This window comes from Dryas octopetala, chromosome 1, assembly GCF_963921425.1.
Source record: "Dryas octopetala chromosome 1, drDryOcto1.1, whole genome shotgun sequence".
Taxonomy (NCBI): domain Eukaryota; kingdom Viridiplantae; phylum Streptophyta; class Magnoliopsida; order Rosales; family Rosaceae; genus Dryas; species Dryas octopetala.
Window position 1 is genome coordinate 33,470,644 of NC_141366.1, and position 24,335 is coordinate 33,494,978.

Here is a 24,335-nt window from a genome sequence, read left to right on the forward strand (position 1 = left end):
TTTGTTGTCATTGGTGATTAAGTTTCCAACATTTGGCTCATTGCATTGATCATATCCATTTTTATGCTCATGGTGTTAAATTACTGTTTTAAATTGCAAAATTATATGGGTATGGTGAAATAGAATTGGTTCAAAGTCTGTACGCAATAATTAATGCATGTGTATGCAAAAGCTAAAGCTTGGTATTATCACATATCATCCTATCTTACAACATTCCATAAAGCTATTAAGTAAATTAAGTAAAGAAAAAAGAATGTACCTCGAAAATGTGAGACTAATATACTTTGATATACTTTATTGGCCACGCAATTGTACTTCCTAATGCTTCACGAAGAAGAAAGAACTCACGTGTTGGTCGATATAGAGCCACACTATCATCTAACACATCATTCACCCAAACTTTCCAGCACTCATGGCCAAGAGGCACATGATGGACCAATATAGTGGGATCCTTGGATGCAATATCACCAATTGCAACAACTTCATTTGTCCCAAGCCAACTTAACAACTTGCACTTTGTATTCTCAGGATGATCAGAACATAGAACAGCTGCATTTTCCTTTTGTTTGCTTTGTGCTGTATTAGTTGCAGAATGTTGAACACTTGGATTTGTTGTCTGTTTTCTTTGTGATGCCTCATTAACAGAATGTTGAACACTTGTGTTTTCTTTTTGCTGTAACAATGCTTAAGACATCAATTAAACCAAATTTTCACACAAATCTAATATGAACAAAATGAAATCATTATGTTTATCCTCATTACTTACAGTGTTAATCCCTCCTTTGTCTAACTTAGAAATAAGATCTCGCATCTGATTTTTCAAGTCCTGCATCTCATTCTCCAATTTATTGAACTTATCACGCATATGTGTTTGACCTTCCACCTTTGAAATGGTTGCCCCAAATCCAAGCCCTCTTAGTCTTCCTCGTGGGTCAGGACCAAGTACTTTTGTAAGGGCATCATCTTTAATAGAGCATTTCTCCAAGTCTGCTGCCTTGTATTTTTTCACTTTTTGCTTCAAGTACATAATTGAAAATATAAATATAAATAGAAAAATAAAAATTTAACCATAAACATAAAAGTATACAGCAGATAATTTTTTACCACTATCTCTGGATCCTCAACTTCTTCATCCTCATTATTTTTCTTCGTTTCATAACCACGGATCCAGACATCAACCCTTGAAATTGCATCTGGTGTTTCACTTTCTTGTCGCTATAAAATAACAAGTAGAGATCAACTAATGCTAATATTACATTGCAGACTTTCTCACAGGACAAAATTCATATGAAATTAAAAAAGATTTTACCATTTCCTCTTCCAAACGAGCAAAGCTTTTACGGCTTGTCCTATGCACTAAAGTTTGTTTTGCCCTCATCCTTTTAAATCTTTCACATTTTTCCTATGAAAAAAATATATAAATAACTAGTTAGTATAAAAAAACAAATAGAATGTTGGAGAATATTGGCTGAAAACAGTAGATAGCCCACAAGTATACTTGAAAGAAAATGTCAAAAACCATTACCCTGAATGTTGTAGAGGTTCGTTTTTTGACAAAAGATTGCCATTCCTCCATGGAGTGAATGTTATCTGGTTTGAGGAGGGCAGCAGCACGTTGTAGGCCGACCACTTTAGCTTGCTGCATCACTTCTTTAATTAATAAGGATCGAAAATCTCTCCAATGCTTCTTCAACTTTTGAAATGTATATTTCTTGTGGCATTCCTCAATAGCGACTTTTTGCTGCACCAAAAAAAAATGTATACAAAGTAAAATTAGAGTGAAATTATAGATAAATTATTCAATGTGAATGTGGGAAATATATTTCTCTACAATACCGTGATATGCTCCCATATTTGATTTCTAAATTCTTGTGAAAGGTCCTTCCAATTCTCCAATGTCACTGGCAGTAGCTCTCTTGCTGTGGTACCAAGGAATGAAGCAAATTTTGCTACATCACCTCTATATGGTTGGCCATAATAATTGAACTCCACTATAAGACGAGACGTTTTTTCTTTTCCTTTGCTAAGATTCACCATTTTTGTCTTTCCCCTAGGCTTTTTCTTTGATATTTCAGGGTTAGATTCATCTTGAATTTCTGGATTATTAGGTACTTCATTAGGTGAAACCGTTAGTGGAGAATTAGACCCTCCACCTGATATTCGTAAGGGTTCATTCCCTTGTTGCATGGCTGCAGCTATAGCAGCTAACTGTTGCTTTTTCCCTCGATCTCTTAGCTCCTTTTTTTGAAGACTTCATAGAACATACAAAAAAAATTTATAAGAATAACAAGCCCAACAAATAAGTTTATAAGAATAACAAGCACAACATATAAAAAAATTGTTTTAAAAAAACATAATTTGAAATGTATATGACATATTAAATGAGAAATAGGTCGAAGCTTACTTCCCCAGCCATTACTTAAGACCTTAAACAAGTCTGACCTGCAGTGCACAATGTAGGTCCAATTAGCAATGGCAAATGTAATATAAATAAAAATTATTAGAGGTATATATGCAAATGAAAGAAAGCTACAGGGAAGTATATATACAAATGAAAGAAAGCTACAGGAACCCAGAAAGAAAGCTATAGGAAGTAGCTCATGCACGCTCTGTTACTAGTGTCACTCTTCATTATCACTCTGTTAAGCAAACAAAAATTATTAGAGGTATATAAACAAAAATTTGTAAAACAATAATATATGCAAATGAAACCAATAGACCAATAATTCACGATTATAATTACCGAATTATAAGTCATGTCCTCACAATCATGTCTAACATAATCTTCATCATCAAGGTTTAGGTCAAGTCGAGAGACATCTACTGGTGCAGATGGCGTGTAATCATTCTCATCAACATTTTCAAACTCATAAAAACCTCTTGGTGGTGCCTTTAGTACAACATACCAGTTGGACGTATCATTCTCTCTTGAGTAAAACACTTGCTTTGCTTGTGATGCCAATATAAATGGATCTTTCTCAAATTGATGTTGCCCTTGGTGGAGATTAACCAATGTAAACCCATCTTCAACCTTGACACCATTTCTTATATTTGCCCAATCACAATGAAAGATAGGGAATTTATAATGGCTATAGTTTAGCAAAATAATTTCATTTATAACACCAAAGTATGGTATTTTTCCAAGAACATGTGAAGTGTCTCTTGCACTTGCTCGACACATTGTATCTGCTTCAATGGAAACCCCACTATTCTGTGTGCTTTTCTCAGCATTCCTTGTGTGAAATCGATTTCCATTAACAATATAACCAGAAAATGATTCAACATAGTTCAGAGGCCCACATGCAATCCACCTCAGCATATGTGACATTTCACTACTACCACTTTTTTTCACTTTATTTGATAGCCATGCACTGAAAGTATCTATATGTCTCTTCTGTAAAAGGCTTTCATTTTTCAAAAGACGCATATCTGAACGCTTAAGTTCCTCTAAATGCATGCTGTACAGGAAATTTAGACTGTGAGTAACAACTATATAAACCAATACAACTCACTGCCACAAATGTTAATTTTACTTACTCTTTGTATGGTTTTACTTCTGAAATATTGAACAAAACATAACGATGAGCAATTTCTAGCATGTCAGAATTCATTGTCTTCAACTTTCCATAACCAATTGGGCGTCCTTCTACTATTTTTTCATCTTCAAAATCCTCATTGCGTCTATGTTGAACACCTATTTCAGCTGCTTGTTTTATGTACCCACTACAAAACCGTGTGATCTCTTCAGCTAAATATTTTTCAGCTATGCATCCCTCAGGTCTTGAACGATTTTTAACATAGCTTTTTAGTACCTTCATAAACCTAAATCACAAGAAAAAGTCATACTAAAAATTATAATTAATATTAACTTCGGTTATAATTAATAAAGTACATTGCGAATGTCACCTTTCAAATGGGTACATCCAACGAAAATGAACAGGGCCACCAATCCTAGCTTCTTGTCCAAGGTGAATGACTAAATGAACCATAATGTCAAAGAAGGATGGAGGAAAAAACCTTTCAAACATGCACAAAGTCTCTGCAACATCATCTTCAAGTTTTTCTAATTTATTTTTATCAATCACCCTTTGACATACTTCATTGAAAAATGCACATAATCTGAATATTGCAACCCTTGGTCCCTTTGGCAAAAGTCCTCTTAATGCTACTGACAACACTTGTTGTATTAGGACATGACAATCATGAGACTTGAGACTTAAAATCTTGCAATCTTGCAATGACACACGATTTGAAATGTTGGAGCTATAACCATCTGGTAATGTCAAATTTAATAGCCTTTTACAGAAAACTTGTTTCTCTTTTTTGGATAAGACATATGATGCAGTTGCACAAAGAAAACCAGCCCCATCATTTTTTGGATGTAGTTCTTTTCTTATGCCCATCTCTTCCAAATCTTTACGAGAATTTAAGCTATCTTTTGTCTTGCCTTTCATATTCAAGAGAGTACCAATAATGCTCTCACAAATATTTTTCTCCACATGCATCATGTCCAAATTGTGGCGTAATAGTAATGTCTGCAATATTATCCAAAGTTATCTAAAATTCAACAACAAAAACTATGAAGTATTTTTAAAATTTAATAAAAATAAAGGGGAAAGCGACAAACCTCCCAATATGGTAACTCAAAGAAATTCGACTTCTTCTTCCATGGCCAAATAGGACTTCTATCTTTCTTCCTCTTTTTGTTTCTCTTATTCTTCGACTTTCCCCAATCATTTTCAAAATTCTCGACAAACTGATGAATATCTGAACCAGTTAATATTCTAGGCTTTCGTCCATGTTCTTTAGTTCCATCAAACCAATCTTTTTAAACCCGAAATGGGTGATTGTGTGGAAGAAACCTTCTGTGACCCATATATGCAAATTTTTTACTACAATTCAGCCATTTTGAACATGTGTCAACACCACATACTGGACATGCTTTTTCACCCTTTGTGGAGTATCCAGATAAATTCCCATAAGCAGGAAAGTCATTTATTGTCCACATCAATATAGCTTTCAAATTAAATGTGGACTTACTGAATGCATCATAAACACTTACACCGTTGATCCATAATTCCTTTAAATCTTCTATAAGTGGTTCCAAGTATATATCTATATCATTCCCAGGTTGCTTTGGCCCTGGGATAAGTAAAGTCAACATTAAATTTTCCTTGGACATGCATAGAGATGGCTGAAGATTATAAGTAACCAAAATCACTGGCCAACAACTATATCTTGAACTAAGATCACCAAACGGATTGAATCCATCAGAAGAAAGGCCAAGCTTGAGGTTACGTGGATCTGAAGCAAAAGAAGGCCACTTATTATCAATTATATTCCATGCCAACGAGTCTACTGGATGCCTCATTTTTCCATCCTGACTTCTATGAGTGTAATGCCATGTTAATTGTTCTGCCATTCCGGTGACTTAAACATTCTCCTAAATCTCGGTATGATTGGAAAGTACCGCAAGACCTTTGCAGGGACTCCAATGTATAATTTTTTTGTTCGGTCATTCATTTTCCACCGGGAACAACCACATTTCGGACATGTCTCCATGTGCTCAAACTCTTTTCTAAATAAACAATAGTCATTTACACATGCGTGTATCTTTTCATAGCCTAAATCAAATGCCTTGAGTAATTTTTTTGTTGAATACAAGGAATCCGGAAGCCTATTATCACGTGGTAGCATATCACCAAAAATCTCAAGAAGCTCATCAAAAGCTTTGTCAGTTAGACTATATCTAGCTTTATACTTATATAAAACAACAGCTGCAGACATCCTTGTGTAAGTAGAATCTGTATATAAAGGAAGTTCTGCATCCTCCACTAAATTTTCAAAATTTGGCTCTCTTCTTTCTTGTGGTGGTTCTGCAATATCATCATCATCATCATCTTAGCAGAATGCATCCCTATACATTCTATATGTCTCTGGCAATTCATCAGTTCTCTCTTGTACAGATGAACTTGGATTTTCTCCATGAAACACCCATGTAGTGTATGTAGAATCCATCTCATTCATGACCAAATGCTCATACACTATATTAAAATGCTAGTATTGGAGGTTTATACAACGACTGCAAGGACATTGGATCTTTGCTGGATTCCCCTTACTCGCTTGGACGATATCAACAAACCTTCGTGCTCCATCACGATACACTTTAGAATTTCTAAAGGAAAAAAAATCTTATTTTTAATAAGTACTACATGCATATAAACTATCTAAATATGTATAGCTAGGGCCTTAAAAATAACCTTGCATAGTTTACCCATTCTTTATCCATGGTCTCTGTCTTTCCTTGGTGTTGCTCTCTAATTAATGTCTAGACACCTTTCCAATTTAAAATTATACAATATATTTGTCAATAAAAGAATTAAATGATTCTTACACAAAAAAAAAAACACAAGGAAAACAATATACAGTAGTGCAGCAAACCAATACATGTATAAATGCACACACAGCTATGTATGTATTCACTCCATAAAGCAAATGAATATAATCCACACATACATAAGAAATCCAATTCTATCATTCATATACTCTTTCAAGCCTACCAAGCAATAAAAGGTAATGTAAATGAAGGTAATATAATTGAAGTTGAAATAAGAAAATGCAGTTTCTGTTTATCTCTAGATTCTCATATTGAAGTGTGGGAGAAATCAAAGAAGTACAAATATATTGTATTTTCTTTTTTATTTTAGTGCTAGATTTTTACTTTAATCTTCTAGTTTTTACTATATCTTCAGTTGACATGAACAAAGTAGCAAAGGTGTGCCTACCTGTCTTGCAAGCTCAATAGTTTTGCAAACAAAGCTTGAGGAAAAAACGTTTTCCATAGCCCTCTGCAATAAACATTGAATTTTAATTAAAAGAACAATTATAACAATGAAAAATGTGCAAATTTTTAACCTCTGTTTTACTGTTTTTTCTTTTGGTATAGAACTCAGTTTTACTTTGATGGATAAAAAGATAAGACATTTTCCCCTTAAAGCTAATGTACCTAATGGTTCAATACTCCCAGACTCAGGAATTATAGACATGGTTCTGGAGGGGAAAATGGGGTTAGGTGGGGATATGTGGAAGAATTTAAAAATCCAAAACACACACAAACGTTAGAATCAATATTATGTGGGGGTCTAGATATACAGAATATGAGATGAAACTTTTTGAGTGTAAAGAATGATGTCAGATGGCCATTTTGTCATGCCAAGTTTGAGATGCACTTGCTACAACATATTAGGCTTTTGCAATCAGCATTCTAATAAAGTTTCTGCATCACACCAAAATTTTTTCTACACGACAATAAATTGTTAACAAACTTTGCATGGCCTCAATCAAATTTTAGTGTATCATCAAAAGAGGAAAATGCTGAAGGGAAATGAGAAAGCTTTCAATTCATCAAACATAGGAAACATATACTGTACAGATTTCAAAACTACTTAATTTTTAAGTTGTAGCAAGAAACAAATTAAGCAAATATTAGTCAAATGTTCTGTAGCAAACACCAGTAAACCAATTTTCTACGTTTATGAGCTTTAGCAGTTACAGTATCTTCAATATTATAAAATGATTGCAAATACATTCTGGTTGGTGAAAGTGTACATTACATTTAGAGTTCATGTCGTTTTCAAAGACTGCTTTAAGAAAACAAAAACTTATCATGATTATTAGCATAACATTGGAAAGAAAATAAGAGAACTCTACACTTCAGGATATATGTATAATATATTAACATCAAGTTAAAGTTTTTACACAACACATGGGCCTGTTTGAAACATACCTTCACTTCCGCATCTTAACTAACCAAAGCAAGTGTCAGTTTTGCATTTTGATCATTGCCAACCTGAAATTGAAACCAAGGTTTTCAACAAATAAGCTACCCAATATATTACATTCCTGAAATATTGAAAGGGATCAAGATTGGTTATCTTGATTTCCAAAAGGCAATAGAACCCATTAAATTGGCAAAACATAAACAACCCATTAACCCATAAATTGAAAAAATAGAAAACCCATAAAATGTATAAAATTTGAATAAGAAAATATAATTCATAACCCATAAAATTAGGTGAGCAGAAAACGAAATTAGTAGAGAATGAGCAAATTACAAAAGGGGAATACTAGTACCTTACACCATTTGGGTGTTTCTTAAAAAAAATCCAGCACCAACGCCCAGAAAAGTAAAGAGGGAGGATCCACAGACAGAGAGAGAGAGAGAGAGAGAGAGAGAGAGAGGGAGAGAATGGATAGACTGATCGAGTGTTTTGGCGAGAGAGAGCGAGAGAGAAAGAGTAGGAGAGACAGAGAAAGAGGGAGTGACTGTTGTGAAGTTCCAGAAACTAAAGAGCCAAATGAAAATACGCGAGGGAAATTTTCGTTCTTTTTTTGGTTTCGCGGGTAAAATAAAAAAAATCAGTTTTAATTATGGCATAAAGTATGCACGCCATTAATAATAAAAATGCACGCCGTAAATTGTCTCACATTTAACGACGCAAAATATGTTTGCCCTGATTTATATGCCATTATGGCATGTAGTTAATACACGCCGTAAATTGATACATAGAAATAAAATACACGGCGCGCTACCCAAGCACGCTGTAAAACATAATTATTTACGGCGATCAGCAAGTGCACGCCGTAAATTGCACGCCGTGAAAGCTCAATTTTGGTGTAGTGTCCAACAGTACTTCTAAAACAATTCTTAAGTGATTCTAATGCTCCTCATAAGACTTTGAGTAGATTAGGATATCTTCAATGAAGACTATCACGAACTTATCGAGATAAGGTCGAAACACACTATTTATTACGTCCATAAATGCAGCTGGTGCGTTAGTCAATCCAAAAGGCATGATTGTAAACTCATAATGTTCATAGCCAGTACGAAATGCGGTCTTAAGTATGTCCTCCTCTCTTACTCGCAACTGATGATATCTAGACCTTAGGTCAATCTTCGAAAAATACTTTGCTCTAGCAAGTTAGTCAAACAACTCATCAATCCTTGGTAAAGGGTACTTGTTTTTAGTCGTTGCTTGATTCAACCTTCGATAGTCGATGCACAAATGTAATGATCCATCGTGCTTCTTTACAAACAAGACGAGTGCTCCCCAAAGCGATGTGCTTTCTCGAATGAATCCTTTTGCTCATAGCTCCTCTAACAAGGTCTTGAGTTCTACCATCTCAGCAGGTGTCATTCTATATGGTGGTATAGTAATAGGTTGTGTTACAGGAACTAGTTCAATTCCAAACTCAATTTCTCTTATTGGCGGTAAGCCAGTTAACTCTTCAAGAAATACTTCAGGGTAATTGTCTACGATAGGCACAATTTCGTTAGCCTCCTTTTTTTTCTTCATTGATGAAATTATCGAATAACATCGTGAGGTCCTTAATTCTACTCCCAAGGCTCACCTTCCATAGTGGGTTTTGAGAAGTTACTTCCTCGTCCAAACGAACCACTATCTCTTCTCCACTAGGTGTTACGATACGAACTCGTCTTCTCTCGCAATCGATCTGTGCTTTATTCCTTCTTAACCAATTCATTCCTAGGATTAGATCGTAGTTCACCATCTTTAGCGGATATAAATTTGCGTAAAGCGTAAGTCCTTGTATCACTAACTCATAGTCCTTAAAAATTTTGTTGATCTCCTCTTTGTCTCCCAAAGGTATGCTCAAGTCAAACGAAACCACCAATAGTTCAGATCGTAATCCTAACTTTCTAGTAACACAATCAGATACAAAAGAATGCGATGTACCAGTATCAAACAAAATATTGGCAAGTGTATTAGACAAAAGTAACTTATCATCCAATGTTGCCTCATTGTTTTCTCGATCCATGGAGTGCATACGCTCTTCCTCCTTGTTGTGGTCCAGGTCCTCTCCGCTGTCCTTGTGCTTTATTCTACGGAGTTTGTTGATGTCATTGTTGCTTAAAAGGTGCACATGCTTGTGCATTGGCTTGTGGAGTATGAGCTTGTTGTAGCATGCCTTGAACTCCTGTCCTTTGTGGGCATTGGTTCCTAAAGTGTCATTCTGCACTACATTAGAAACAAGTCTTTGGCCTTGGTGCACTACTACTTACTCCACTAGACTGTCCCTTGTCATATCTTTGGCCAGTCTTTTTCCTCTTCTTGTCCTTTTTCTCGGTTCTCTTGCTCAGTGAATGCACATAGTCTTGTTCTTGCACATAAACTGCATTTACTAGCTTAGTGAAATTGGTGTGATTGTTGCTCACAATGTGCTTACATATTCCATCTCTCAATCTGATGAGAAATCGAGCCATCTTCATCTCATCATCTTGCATAAATGATTAGGCAAACCTTCCCAAATCAATGAACTTGGCTACATACTCAGCAACAGTCATACTTCTTTGCTCCAACTCCATAAATTCCTTAGCTCTGCCCAAATGAACTGGCTTGGGAAAATATCGATTATCAAAGTGTACTTTGAAAGCTTCCTAACGCATAAGAGCTACATTCTCAGTTCGAGTGACTGAGGTCTCAGTTCGAGGTCCACCAAGCGTCGGCTTCTCCTTCCAAGAATTGGGTAGCTAACACTCGGTATTCAGGCGGTGCGTTAATAACTAACGTTCATCTTCTTCAGGATATACTGACTCCAAACTTCAGCATTCCTAATTTTGGTGCTCCCATGAAACCTAGTCAGTTTAGTTCTTTGGAGATCGTTCAAGGTCTCTCTCCTTCTCATCTCCTCCATCTCAGCTGGAAGTATCTGCGGTTGGGTATTAAGGAATGTCTGCATAAACTGTGACATTTGTTGAGGGTCAAACTGTGGATCGAACGGGGCGGCATCTTGCCGATAAGACTGAAAGAAAACTCAGGTCTTAACAAAGTGTTCAAGTAGAAATGAATACTTAAACGGGATAATCAAAGAAGACTCGACAAACAAAAAATTTCAAGTTTCAAAATCCTTTTTGAAACATTTCGAAAAACACTTTCGGAAAACATTTCAAAATAAGTTTGAAAAGTTTTAAATTTTGTGAAAATATTTTTGGAAAACTCCCTATGCGCTTTGAAAATCACTCTTATACCACTTTTGTCGCACCCCGAACCTTGAGCATGCCACAAAGGCACTTTTCTTGAATTTTCCAAGAAATTAACACCAATAATCCAACATTAATCCCCTAGGAAACTCAAGGCGGTTCTTTTGTTTAAAATAGACTGGGTTGGAACAGAGTACCCATTGCACAATAGGATCTTTTAAGTAAATAATAAGATCAAAATAGATAAATAAAATTAACCAATCCGCTAGAGTGAAATAGTTGAATCAACACCCCAAAAAGGGAATTACCAAAGTATAGCAAAACTCAAATAAGTTTACAAACTGATTAAAACATAAAGGGAATAAGCTCAAAGTAAACTGATTAAATCATCGTTCAAATAAGCTCCTAAAGGGAATAAGTATAAGATAATCAAGAAAAGGCCGGAATGGCTGTAAGACAAAAGATATGAGCAATGAGACGTTAGGACACCAGACAAGAGACTTCAACGTTGCACACCCCTCAATCAAGATCATCTCCAAGAGTTAAATCTGCATAAGCAAGAAAAAAGAACATAAGACAACGAAAGTAGGGGTAAGCATCAAATACGATCATTGCTTCCCCTCAAAGGATCCTGTTTGGTTTGAAAACCTTTAAAACCTTTACCAGTGTAAGACGGTTTTCCAAAACATAAAAATATCTCCACAAAATCATTTGAACACTTCAGCTTCAGCAGTATATATAGGCTTAATTATCGATTTACCACCTAAAACTGTAACTCATTCCCACTTTACCACCTGAAAGTTTTTTTGTCCCAGATTACCACCTGTAACTTACACCCGTGTCTCATTTTACCTTGTTCCGTCAATAATTCCGTTAATGCTGACGTGGCGCGCTGGATGTGCGCCACGTGTCACATCTTTTTTTTATTTTTTTTTTATTTTTCTATTTTTATAAACTTTGAAAATTAATTAAAAATAGCTCCGAGCTTAGAAAAATACACGGAAAATTCCTACTGACATGTCTTGACTAGTACTAATTTACTATGGGGTCAAAATGCCAATTTTCCCTCTAAAATTTTTCAACAAATTTGGAAAGTCTAAATTTGTTTCTAGAAAATTAAAATACTCTAGACTCTTTGGAAATTCATAAAATAATCTCCCGAACTCCAAAAAATATGAGGTCTGCACCGTTAGTCTTCTAAAAACTAACAATATCTTTCTCGTGAACACTTGCTACCCAAAAGACCTCTCGGTCTTAGAGGAAAATAAAATTCCCTATAAAATAAATTCTAGAAAAATTCTAGAATTTCTGTAAAGTCTCAAAATAATTCTCTAAAACAGGCTTTTGGTAATTTTTCAAAATATTTTTGAGAATTTGTCCAAGAGTTTACGAAAATTCTAGAATTTTTTCTAGAATTTATTTAATAGAGGAAAATTTATTTTAATTTTTTAGAAATAAATTTGGACTTTCTAATTTTTTTGGAAATTTTTAGAGGAAAATTTGGTAATTTAACCTTATAGTAAATTAGTACTAGTCAAGACGAGTTTGTAGAAATTTTTCGTGTATTTTTCTGAGTTCGGAGCTATTTTTAATTAATTTTCAAAGTTTATAAAAATAAAAAAATGTGAAAAATAAAAAAAGATGTGACACGTGGCGCACATCTAGCGCGTCACGTCAGCATTAACGGCCAGATCGTCAGCATTAACGGAATTGTTGACGGAACAAGGTAAAATGGGACACAGATGTAAGTTATAGGTGGTAATCTGGGACAAAAAAACTTTCAGGTGGTAAAGTGGGAATGAGTTACAATTTTGGGTGGCAAATCGATAATTAAGCCGTATATATATGGTAAACATGCATAAAAACTCATAAATAATAATAACTCAGATGTTCGACACACAGTAGGTACAACTACGGTCAGTCATAATCAACGAAACAACTACCATAGAGAAAGTAGGGGTAAGCATCAAATACGATCATTGTTTCCCCTCAGAGGACCCTATTTGGTTTGAAAACCTTTACCAGTGAAAGATGGTTTTCCAAAACATAAAAATATCTCCACAAAATTGTTTGAACACCTCAGCTGCAGCAGTATATATATATATGGTAAACATGCATAAAAACTCATAAATAACAATAACTCAGATGTTCGATACATAGTAGGTACAACTACAGTTAGTCATAATCAACGAAACAACTACTATAGAGAGAGTGTCATGGTTAACAGAGATAGGAACTCGCAATTGAGTAACGTATATATATGTACCACCTGCCACTTGATCAATTATGAGCAACTGCTTCGCATAGGCATACGCCGCGTAATTGCCTTGGTTAGGCCATTCATAACTTTAATGATCATTTCTTCTAGAAAGTTTAGGGACTTGAACCCAATGTCACAAGTTATACTACCTTTACTCTCAAACCAATCATAATCAACATTGAAATAGCATGTTATAATAGTTTAAAAACTACACATACACACACAAAGTCCATAGTCAAGAATGTAGGATAAATCTCTCTACCTGGAATCTTATATATGCTCTTCACATATTCTCTTTCACAACCTTCCACGTTTGCGCACGATCCTATCTTGGCAACTCCTCGGCAACTAATCACAATGACAACCTTATTCTCTTAATGATTTGGGCAACTGGGTAACCGAGTAATCAAGAAAATACAATTTTGACAAAAGAAAACAAATTCTAAGTTAGGGGACGAGAACAAATAAGGAAAGATGGTATGACCTCTCCTTGAGTTACACGTCACATGTTACTAATCACTAGTCCTAGGTGGACCAAACTCTACTCTTTCAAAGCTAGTTAAGAGTTTACAAGTTTCAAGTTTTATATATCTACCCATTTTCTTAAAAAAAAATAAAATTTACCTCTTTGCCTTTGAATACCTTCATTCCAGTCAAACCACTTAGCTAATTATTGTTTAAACTCAAAGGAATTTCACAAATTAATTTAAATTAATCTAATTTAATCTCTACAATAGAAACTTGCTATACCTAGCATGCTATTAACCTGCAATTAAGCAATTAAATCTCCAAAATAAAGGTAAGCATGCTTAATTAATAAATAAATCATACTTAATTAATCTAAGCATACAATCCTAAAATTAAAGCCTAAAACTAAACAAGAAAGATTAGAACATTACTCGGTTGTAGACCTCCTTAGTTAGACTCTACTCCTTTGAACTCCTCCTCCTAGAGCTTTCTCTGCAAAATTTTAAACTATAAAAATTTTCTTCCCTTTTGGTTTGTTTCTTTTTAAAGAGACTCTCAAATAAACCAAGGAGTGAGTATCTCTAACTTCACTTGGTGGTGCAAGTGAAAATGAGGTACAAAGGTCTCTATTTATAAGCACTAGAGGGTGGGAATAAGTTTTAAGTTTTCAATATATGTGGGACAAAATGCACTAACAAGAGGTAAAACTTGAATTGCGTCAAGAATACCCAGTCGGACTACCCGTTTACAGAGACAAATGGACCGGGTTGGCTCATTTGAAAAAAATGCAAGTCGTGAGGACCTGGTTGGCTATGATCGGTCCCTTACTTGATTCAACGGCCCAGATCAACTTAGTTTTAATGAAGCCCAACAGCTGAGATTAAAACGCAGAAGATGATCCGGTGTGACGTGCCCAAAGCAGCTTACATGAGCTCGCTCCACCTGTGTCTCCGTCAGCTGTGCTGGGCCAATGGTAGTGCGCCATGTGTCGTGCTGTTAGCCTAGTCAACAATTCAATTTCTTTTCTTTTTTTTATTTTTTAATTTCTCCAAACTTTGTAAATTCACAAAAAATAATTTGGAATTCTAAATAATTCTTCCAAAAATCCTAAAACTAATTGACTTGGCTTGAAAAAACTGATCGTAAGGGTTGCATGCAACCTTTGGTTTGTCGATGGCATTGTGAGGTCAACCTTGAAGATTAACAAGCTGATCGTTTTTTCGCGAATCCAAGCTACTCAACCAACCCCAAGTCACTCACCATCTTTGGCTTCGACCTGATTGCTCTGGCGAGTTTGACTAATAATCACTCAGCCACCCCCACCCATGTGGTATGCACCACATATGTTTGATGAAATGCCCCATCAAAGTTTGTTATCTCAAATGTTGCCCAACCTTTAGGCAGCCCGGTTGATTTGATATCGAATTCTTCACTACCAACAATCCTTCCAGTTGAGTGGCCAAAAAAAAAAAAAACAATCCTTCCAGTTGGTGACAAATTTAAGTCCAAACAGACATATTGTTATTAAAGAAATAAGAAAATCATAGGTGTCAAGAGACAAGTGGGGGGCATCCTTAAAATCTCATTCCAAGTTAAACACGAAAAAAGAAAGAATGAAAAAAAAAATTATTTTTTCAAAGAACAGAAACAGATTTAACTGGAAATGAAAAATATAAAACTCGTAAGAAGAATCAAAAGTATTGGAATGGAGACCATAAGTCCAATCCTACGTGGCATTATTAAAAGGAATCAACCAATCAAGATAGGCTGATATAATTGCCACGTGTCAAATACTCATTCAAACTCATGGATTTCATTGGATGAGATTATATGAGTGTGAACCAATTGTAACGCCCACCCATCTTATCCCTCACCTCCTATTGTCTCTAACCCGACCACACACAGCACTGTTATATGAGCATACCAACATTTTGTTAAAACCTTGCTCCAAAAATGGCAGCAGAAATGGCCCTTGTGAAACCCATCACCAAATTCAGCAATGTTAATCCCAAATTTGGAAAGACCAGAACTTGTTCGTACAACAAGTTCACCACCATCAGAATGTCGGCTACTGCGCAGCCCACAAGCAAAAAGCCCACGAAGAAAGCTGCGAAAACTGCTATCAAGGAGACCCTTTTGGCCCCAAGGTTCTACACCACCGACTTTGATGAGATGGAGACCCTTTTCAACACTGAGATCAACAGGAACTTGAACCAGGCTGAGTTTGAGGCTTTGCTTCAGGAGTTCAAGACTGATTACAACCAGACCCACTTTGTGAGGAGCAAGGAATTCAAGGAGGCTGCTGACAAACTCCAAGGCCCTCTCAGACAGATCTTTGTGGAGTTCTTGGAGAGGTCTTGTACTGCCGAGTTCTCTGGCTTCCTTCTTTACAAAGAGCTTGGAAGAAGGCTTAAGGTGTACCAGCCTTCAATTTTATTCTCTTATTTATTCAAATTCTGATTCAATTATTAGTTTTTATTTATTTCTAAAAAACTCAATTTCGTGGATTTTGCTTTCAAATTTCAATGAAAGGCAATTTATTAATCATTTAATCTTGTAATTTCCAAATTTGACTAATGTCTTGAAGGATTAATGTTGCAGAAAACCAATCCAGTGGTGGCTGAGATATTCTCTCTCATGTCCAGGGATGAAGCCAGGCATGCTGGGTATGCTGTTAATATATCTATCCCCTTTCTCTCACCAAAAATATTGCATGTTTGTTCCATATATTGGAATGACACCATTGTTTCTACTTTTGCAGCTTCTTGAACAAGGGCCTATCTGATTTCAATTTGGCATTGGACTTGGGGTTTCTGACCAAGGCCAGGAAATACACATTTTTCAAGCCAAAGTTCATCTTCTATGCTACATATTTATCTGAGAAGATTGGATACTGGAGATACATTACCATATACAGGCATCTCAAGGCAAATCCCGAGTACCAGTGCTATCCCATTTTCAAGTATTTTGAGAACTGGTGCCAGGATGAGAACAGACATGGTGACTTCTTTTCGGCACTCATGAAAGCACAACCCCAATTCCTAAATGACTGGAAGGCAAAGTTGTGGTCTCGCTTCTTCTGCTTATCGGTAACTTCTTAGTCTGGAGATAACAATTATTTCTGTACTAGTCTAATGTCACAGCTGTTGCTGCTAACAACCAGAGAGGGAAATTGGTCAAAAAAAAAAAAACAACCAGAGAGGGAAAATTCCTCTTTGTTTTTGTATTTTTTAAATTACTTTTGTAAAGCTAATTATGAAATACAGATGATTTGGGTTGTCAATACATTTTCCTTGTAATCCAAACAAAATCTTTTTGTGGGAAGTTAAATTTAAATTAGATAAGGTTGTCATCTATCCCTAAATTTCTATTCCTTCACAAATTTGTGGTGCAGGTATATGTCACAATGTACCTAAATGATTGTCAACGTACAGCTTTCTATGAAGGCATTGGGCTCAACACAAAAGAATTTGATATGCATGTTATCATTGAGGTGAGCCTGCAATTTCATATCCTTTGCTTACGCTTAGTCATTCATCAAACCTTGATGGAATAAACTTTCAGTTCTAGATAGACTCTTATGCAGTAGATACTGTTAGCCATTTCTAATATGCTAGAAGCATCCATTTAATGGCTATCATCTTCAAACTTGTTTTCACGAAAGGTTACTCATCCTAATCATAATTTCCTTCTTGGTTGCCAAGATGATGAGGTAGAATGATAGAAGTCACAGTTTGTATTGTATACCGGAATAGTTTCGATATCAAAGTGTTTGCATTCCTTTTTCCTTTACATTATTGGCAACCAAATGGGGGTGAGGGATAATGTTTATACTTTTTAGACATTCAATCTTCTGTTAAAAAATAGAACTTAGAAGCATGTTAACAGCTAGTCTTGTTTCTGAAAAATCATAATTAAAGCACCTAAGCACCAGAAAAATCATAATTAAGGCTGTCTTTAACTCTTTACTCCCATTGTTTGTTGGACAAGTAAAATGTGTATGCATGGCAAGATTCAGTAGGTCTATTTTCTGTTTATTGTAGACGAATCGCACAACAGCCAGAATTTTCCCAGCTGTGCTTGATGTTGAGAACCCAGAATTCAAAAGGAAACTTGACCGCATGGTGGAAATTAACCAGAAGCTGATTGCCGTCGGGGAGAGCAATGACATTCCCTTGGTGAAAAACTTAAAGAGGATACCGATTGTTGCTGCATTGGCCTCTGAACTTCTTGCTGCGTACTTAATGCCACCCATTGAATCCGGATCTGTCGATTTTGCAGAGTCTGAACCCCAACTGGTGTACTGATTTTTTGTACAACTTCCTTCTCATCCCATGTGATGTTCAGCTCAAGTAATTATGTTAGAGACCAAGAAAACGTTGTTATGAACCCTTGTGGCCTTGTTATGACACAACGCATTGTTTCAGTGCGCACTTAGTTCATAACGATTAATATTTTTTGTATAAATGGTTTCTATTTCACAATATTCTGTATCATGGTTTATTTATTTATTTTTAAATTTAGTTGGCTTAACATCTAAAATGCTTATGTTTCAAACTTTGTGGGCCTTGATCAAAAAAAAAAAAGAACTTTGTGGGCAAACAATGAAATTCCACATCCATTTAAAGAAGCTTTAATTTTCAGATACTTCCCTAACGCTCGACAAAATGTGAAAAGCTTTTGCGCATCCAAATTAACTGAATTGTCATTAAAAGAAGGAATACATACAAAATATATACCAGAACTCCTTGCAGAAAGATCATTTACATTTTGAGTTCCTCAATTATCTACATGCAAATTCTGACCAAGTCGGCCAGATCAGGTTGTATCTAACCAAATTCTGTATGTGTCTCCACCATGCACCCACATACTTGTTCTAGTGTCCCTACACTATGACATGAGCTTCACAATCAGCTCAAGCAAGAAAGTATTAACATGTGCTAGTCTTCATCGACTAGGAATATATAGGAATCTAAACATGAGTCAACATGGGTCTCAATGACTAATCCTTAATTTAGCTCACCATGTTCCATTCTAAAATTACATGGACGCATTTATTCATTTACACATTAATCCTAGAGTTTACAGTGTAATGAATATTGTATATGTTCATAATTGAAATATTCTTTGAGTCACTTTAAACAATTATCATTGATTTTAGGGCATATTTCTAACACTCAAATCATCCAATCATAACAAATATGTGAAAACCACACAACATGGCATAAAACAATGCAAGTTTCACTACAACAACATTTAAAAAGAAGTTATACACACACACACACACGAAACAGTCTCAATAGTTAGGGTGTGAGTTCCCCTTATCTATGTCAAAGGTTAACCTTGTAGTGCACTTCTAGAGTACCAATGTCCTTAACCTCCTCTCTAAGTAACTGGAAATCCTAATTTGGCAATAGTAACGACTTAGTCAAAGTTAGAATCGACAGAGTTCCAACATGACCTTTCCTTTCGGTCATATCTTCCCAAAAAAATTCTAAAAACTAGTCTAGTTAGACCGAGTATTTGTACTTTATGAGTTTTCCTAATGGTTTCTACTTAAGTCAAATTTTATCTTAGGTCTAAAAGTTGACTATTTGAGCACTCATAACATGCCCAGGTCAAGGCCAGGGGGCTAGGGGAGCTCCGGCCCAATTACCCTTAGCAGTACTCAATAACTGACCTCGACATCATGTCATGTGCAATCATTGGAGTGGTCTCAATCCATTATTAAGTTGATTGATTAACAGACATATCCAACTTTAAGCCTTAATTTGTAGCAATTCAATTATTCAATTTGATTAATTGAACTTTAATTCTCTGATTTAAATACTAAACTTAATTTGACTATAACCTTTAAACTAATTAATTATTTCTCCAAATTAAATAGTTAAATTAAATATGACTTAATTAATTAATCATGCTTAATTAACAAGCATATAATAATTAAAAAGATGGTTGCGAAGATTACTTGGTTGTAGACATTCTTAGCTTAAATCTCATCTGTTGGATGAACCCTCAAAAAGCTAAATAAAATGATTGAAGCATAATTAATAATTAAAACTTAATCTACTTAACTTAACCAAGTTCAAGAATCTCAAGATATCGTACCAAAATTACCTTATTTAGGGTCGAAAATCAAACAGAGTCTCTAAACAATTAGTCTAATGTTTTTTCGATATGTCCATAATGCAAAACCCTAGCGGACAATTTGACCAAATTTTAAACTAGGAACTACTTAAAAAATGAAGCTTGTTCCAAGGGAGGGAAAAAGTTTCAACTAAGAACTCCCAATAGGTGGTATATCTTAAACGGTAGATTTAGAAAGACTCCCAAAAATTGGTTTGTCTTAAGAATTCTAAAGAGAGATCTGATCTCAAACTCTCAAACTCAACTGGATTAAGCGTCAGGAAATGAAGAGGGGTGAAGGTTTATTTATAAAGTTGGAGGGCTGAAATAGAGGGCTAGGATTGATTCATAAAAATGGATCGTTTAGATGGTCTTTGGTGCATCAAGGTTCCAGATATGTTCACAAAATAGCTGATCAATGTTGTTAGGCGACTCAGGTTATGCTGGATCCGCTGGGTCGAGGTGTGGATCTTGCTGAGTCTATAAACGGGCCGAAATGTGGGTAAACGGGCGAGATAAAATGGGTTGTAGCAGGGCTTGACGTGTGGGTTTAGGTTCAGTGCGCGGGTCTTCCATGTTGAAACGACGTCGTTTTGTGTTTGGTTCTTGCCTTGTCAATGCACTTGTCAAACGATGTCGTGTCGTTTCATAAGTTAATAGATGAATCACAACGTGCCATGTTAGTTCTTGTCAAACCTGTCAGCGCTGAGTCAGAAATTCTAATTTCTAAATTCTCAAAACTTCATTAATTCACCAAAAATGCATCTAAGCTCCAAAAAATATCCAATAAAATCCTATGGACTCGTCTCTCTGAACAATATTTATCTATGACCTCAAAACACCATTTGATACACATAACTTTTGTGAAAAATGAAACTCAAATTAAATTTCAGAAAATAAAAGATAAACTTAAATACTTATCCAACTTTGAAACTTCAAAGCTACTTTCTCCTGATCTCCGATTCTCACAACCTAAATTTTTTTGGGTCCGTAATAATGAGTTTTGTGTTTTAATTCTTACTCGCAAGTGTACGAGTCTATAGTATAGACAACACTTTACGAGGTCGATCCTCAAGGAGTGTTGCAAAATGGAAACAATAGTTTAAACTAAAGTTAATTTATCTCTAACCTAGCTTGAAAGATTTTTGTGAGTTTTTAATAAAAGAAACTAAATAAAATGGCAAATATGGGTGTAAGGGTCTAGAAATTTGTATGGAACCAAGGTTTAGGGTCCACACCACCATGTATTTATTTCTAGCAAAGATCTAGTAATTTCCCATAGAAAGGAGGTCTAAACTAGGTATTCTTTATTGAGTATTAACGTGTCACATACATGATATATATATATATATAGGATACAAGAGTTAACCTAGCTAGATACAATTAGGAGGCTTAAGGAACAAGTAAGTACACGATCCTAATGTACAAGGGAAAGCTAGGAAACGTCTAGAGAATTATCTTTAACACTCTCCCTCAAACTTGGCGGCCTAGAGCAGACAAGTTTGGATCGTAGATGCAAGTTACGTGGCTTGAATAAGGCCTTGGTAAGAAGGTCGGCAGTTTGATCAACCGAAGGCACAAAATGAACCCTATGGCTGCAAAGAGCTATCAACTCGCTCATGAACAAAGTGATAATCAAGCTCAATATGACGAGTACGAGCATAAAACACCGAGTTAGCCACCATGTAGGTTGCACTAATGTTGTCACAATGCAAGAGAATAGGGAAAGTGATTCGAAAACCAAGTTCATCTAATAGATAGCTCATCCACATAGTCTTGGCACAAGCATGGGCAAGGGAACGATACCCGCACTCTACACTTGAGTGAGAGACTGTTGGTTGTTTCTTAGAACACCAAGGCACAAGATTAGAACCCAAGAAAATCAAATAGCAAGAGGTAGAATGACGAGTAGTAGGACAACTAGCCTAATCGGCATCAGAATATGCTTGAAGAATCGGAGTGCCTGAAATACGAGTAATGGGAATGCCAAAACCAAGGTAGCCTTTAAGATATCTTAATATACATTTGGCAGCAATCAAATGAGGATGTCGTGGAGAGCTCATAAATTGGGCAATAGTGTTAACATCATAGGAAATGTCCGAACGTGTGAGGCACAAATACTGCAAGCAGCCAACATGAGTGTTGAACACGGCTTGGACTCAGTTGGGTCAGATAAGGGCTCACCGACCACGGCAACAAGGGTAGTCTTGGTAGCTAATGGTGTTGAACACGGCTTGGACTCAACCATGTTGTACCGATGCAAAAGATTAAGAGTGTACTTCAATTGAGAAATATGAATGCCATGTGAAGTTGGGTGGACCTTCAAACCAAGAAAATAACTTAAGGTACCCAAGTTAGTGACATCAAATTCTTTAGCCAAACTAGATATAAAGCTATGAAGTAGAGAATCAGTGTTGCTAGTGAGGACTATATCATCCACATATAAGAGCAAGACAAGAACTTGTGCATGATGCATGTAGATAAAAAGAGAGCTATCAGCTTTACTTTGGATAAAACCAAAGTGGAGAAGGAACGAACTGAACCTGTTAAACCAGGCTTGTGGGTAAAAGATTAATTATGAACCACATTTAGGGCGGCTTAGACCCATAAGTGATGAGGGGCGTGAGATCGAGAGAGCAAAATGCGTGTCATGGTAGCAATGTGATGATGCTTGCATTCAGCAAGACCGTTTTGCTCCGGAGTATGTGGACAAAAAAGACAATGAACAATTCCTAAAGAATGACAAAAAGTCGTGAAAGCATATATGATTAACATACTCAGAACCCCCATCACTTTGAAAATACTTGATAGATGAATTAAATAGATTTTTAACCATTAAAACCAAGGTCTGAAAATGAGTAAAAACTTCAAATTTTCAGCATATATGATATATCAAAGAAAAGCGAGAAAAATCATCAGTGAATAACACATAATAACGATAACCAGTTGAAGACAGAACATGAGACATCCAAACATCATAATGCACAAATAAAAGAAAATAAAGCTCTCTTATTATTAGATGGAAAAGGTAGTTTAATAGACTTGCCAAAAACACAACTCTTACAAAAAGAGTGTTTATTACAAGAAATAGAACCTAAACTAGAACCTAAGCGACTAAGAACCATTGACGAAGGGTGACCTAAACGATTGTGTCAGATGTCAGCGAAAACGACAGAGAGATCTTGAGGAGAAGGCAAGGATAAAGGATAAAGACCATCCTTACATGGGCCCTGAAAAAGAGGTAAACCAGGACGGAAGTCAGTGATAATATAACCCAAAGGATGAAAAGTGAAACTAACAGAATTATCCTTAGTAAATTTGGCAACAGAAAGAAGATTTTTCTTAAGAGACGGAACAAGAAAGACATTAGTGAGACTAAGAGATTTAGAATGAAGAGTGAAAGGGATTGTACTAGTGTGGCTTATGTTAAGTGATTCACCATTACCCATATAAATGGAGTTGGAACCCGTATAAGGTGTGGGATTAGCAGGAGCTTGACTAGACATATGGTGAGTAGCACCAGTGTTGGAATACCAAGTCATCGCCGGGAAGGATAGCGGCAAATAGGCAAGGTGCATGCCGGCAAAAGGAGGTGGCTGAAACTAATCAGGCCCATTGTAGCTATGCGGACAAGTGTGAGAAGTGTGCTGATTGGTGGAGCAAGTAAAGCACCAAGGAGAGAGAGAATGGCCCAAAACACCAGTACCACGCGGAAGCGGGCCATTCCACATACCCCGACCTGCAGCATAGGGATCATAGGCGTAGGCCGGAGGGAAGGAAGGCTGCGAAAACTGCTAGGTATGGTGGTTTTGACCACGACCATGACCGCGACCCGAGTGGTGACCACCACGGTTGCCCAGATGGCTTCGACGAATAGGTGCTCGACTAACGCTGATGTGGAGGCCGATGAGGTTGCTGGTGGGTAAGCAGTGTAGTGGAGGAGTCTTTGGAGGCAGTAGAGGGGCGAGACGAGTAAGACTCAAAAAAGAGCAAGCGAGCATGAAGGTTGGGAAACGAAGGCAAAGGAGAACTGTTGAGAAGAGCAGTCACCAACATATCATATTCATAACCCAAGCCACGTAAGGTGGCAGTGACAAGATTAACACCCGAAATTGGATCATCAATGGCAGCAAGGGACTCAGAGAGAGACTTAGCATGTTGCAAATATTCAGAGAGAGTCTTACTACCCTTCTTCATGCCAAGCAGTTGAAAGCGGATGGTAGTGGCATTGGAAACATAGTGTTGAGAAAAATGTTGCTGGAGACAGTCGCACACAGCTCGTGATGAATTGACCAACAATCATTGCAAGAATGAGTTTAGACAGGGTGGAAGTGTGGTAACTTAACACCAACTAATCCTTATGATTCCAAGAGGTGGAGGCAGGGTTAGGGGTGGGCGCAGTGGCAGGAGGAATCGAAGAAAGAGTATGATCAGGAGCGGGGGAAGAGCCATTGACATACTTCCATAGGTCATAACCAACAA

At 36.3% G+C, this 24,335-nt stretch overlaps 3 protein-coding genes across 3 annotated transcripts; 1 reads left to right on the plus strand and 2 right to left on the minus strand.

Moving 5' to 3' along the window:
* Positions 1–274: 274 nt before the first annotated feature.
* On the minus strand, positions 275–2,416 carry LOC147299939 (uncharacterized). Its single transcript, XM_086232879.1, has 7 exons — positions 2,405–2,416; positions 1,837–2,238; positions 1,526–1,741; positions 1,310–1,402; positions 1,105–1,215; positions 767–1,015; positions 275–673 (listed from the first exon to the last, which is right to left on the minus strand). Exons 1-7 carry the CDS (start codon positions 2,414–2,416, stop codon positions 275–277), a joined length of 1,482 nt encoding a protein of 493 aa, XP_086089005.1.
* A 205-nt stretch (positions 2,417–2,621) lies between these two features.
* On the minus strand, positions 2,622–6,289 carry LOC147299940 (uncharacterized). The gene is made up of 6 exons (XM_086232890.1): positions 6,261–6,289; positions 4,628–6,175; positions 3,907–4,535; positions 3,538–3,822; positions 2,744–3,458; positions 2,622–2,639 (listed from the first exon to the last, which is right to left on the minus strand). The coding sequence occupies exons 3-6, from the start codon at positions 4,506–4,508 to the stop codon at positions 2,622–2,624; spliced, it is 1,620 nt and encodes a 539-aa protein (XP_086089016.1). The 5' UTR covers positions 4,509–4,535; positions 4,628–6,175; positions 6,261–6,289.
* Positions 6,290–15,620: 9,331 nt separating this feature from the next.
* CRD1 (dicarboxylate diiron protein, putative (Crd1)) lies at positions 15,621–18,262 on the plus strand. Its single transcript, XM_086254737.1, has 5 exons — positions 15,621–16,142; positions 16,329–16,393; positions 16,489–16,816; positions 17,122–17,220; positions 17,771–18,262. The coding sequence occupies exons 1-5, from the start codon at positions 15,681–15,683 to the stop codon at positions 18,032–18,034; spliced, it is 1,218 nt and encodes a 405-aa protein (XP_086110863.1). The 5' UTR covers positions 15,621–15,680; the 3' UTR covers positions 18,035–18,262.
* The last annotated feature ends 6,073 nt before the right edge of the window (positions 18,263–24,335 follow it).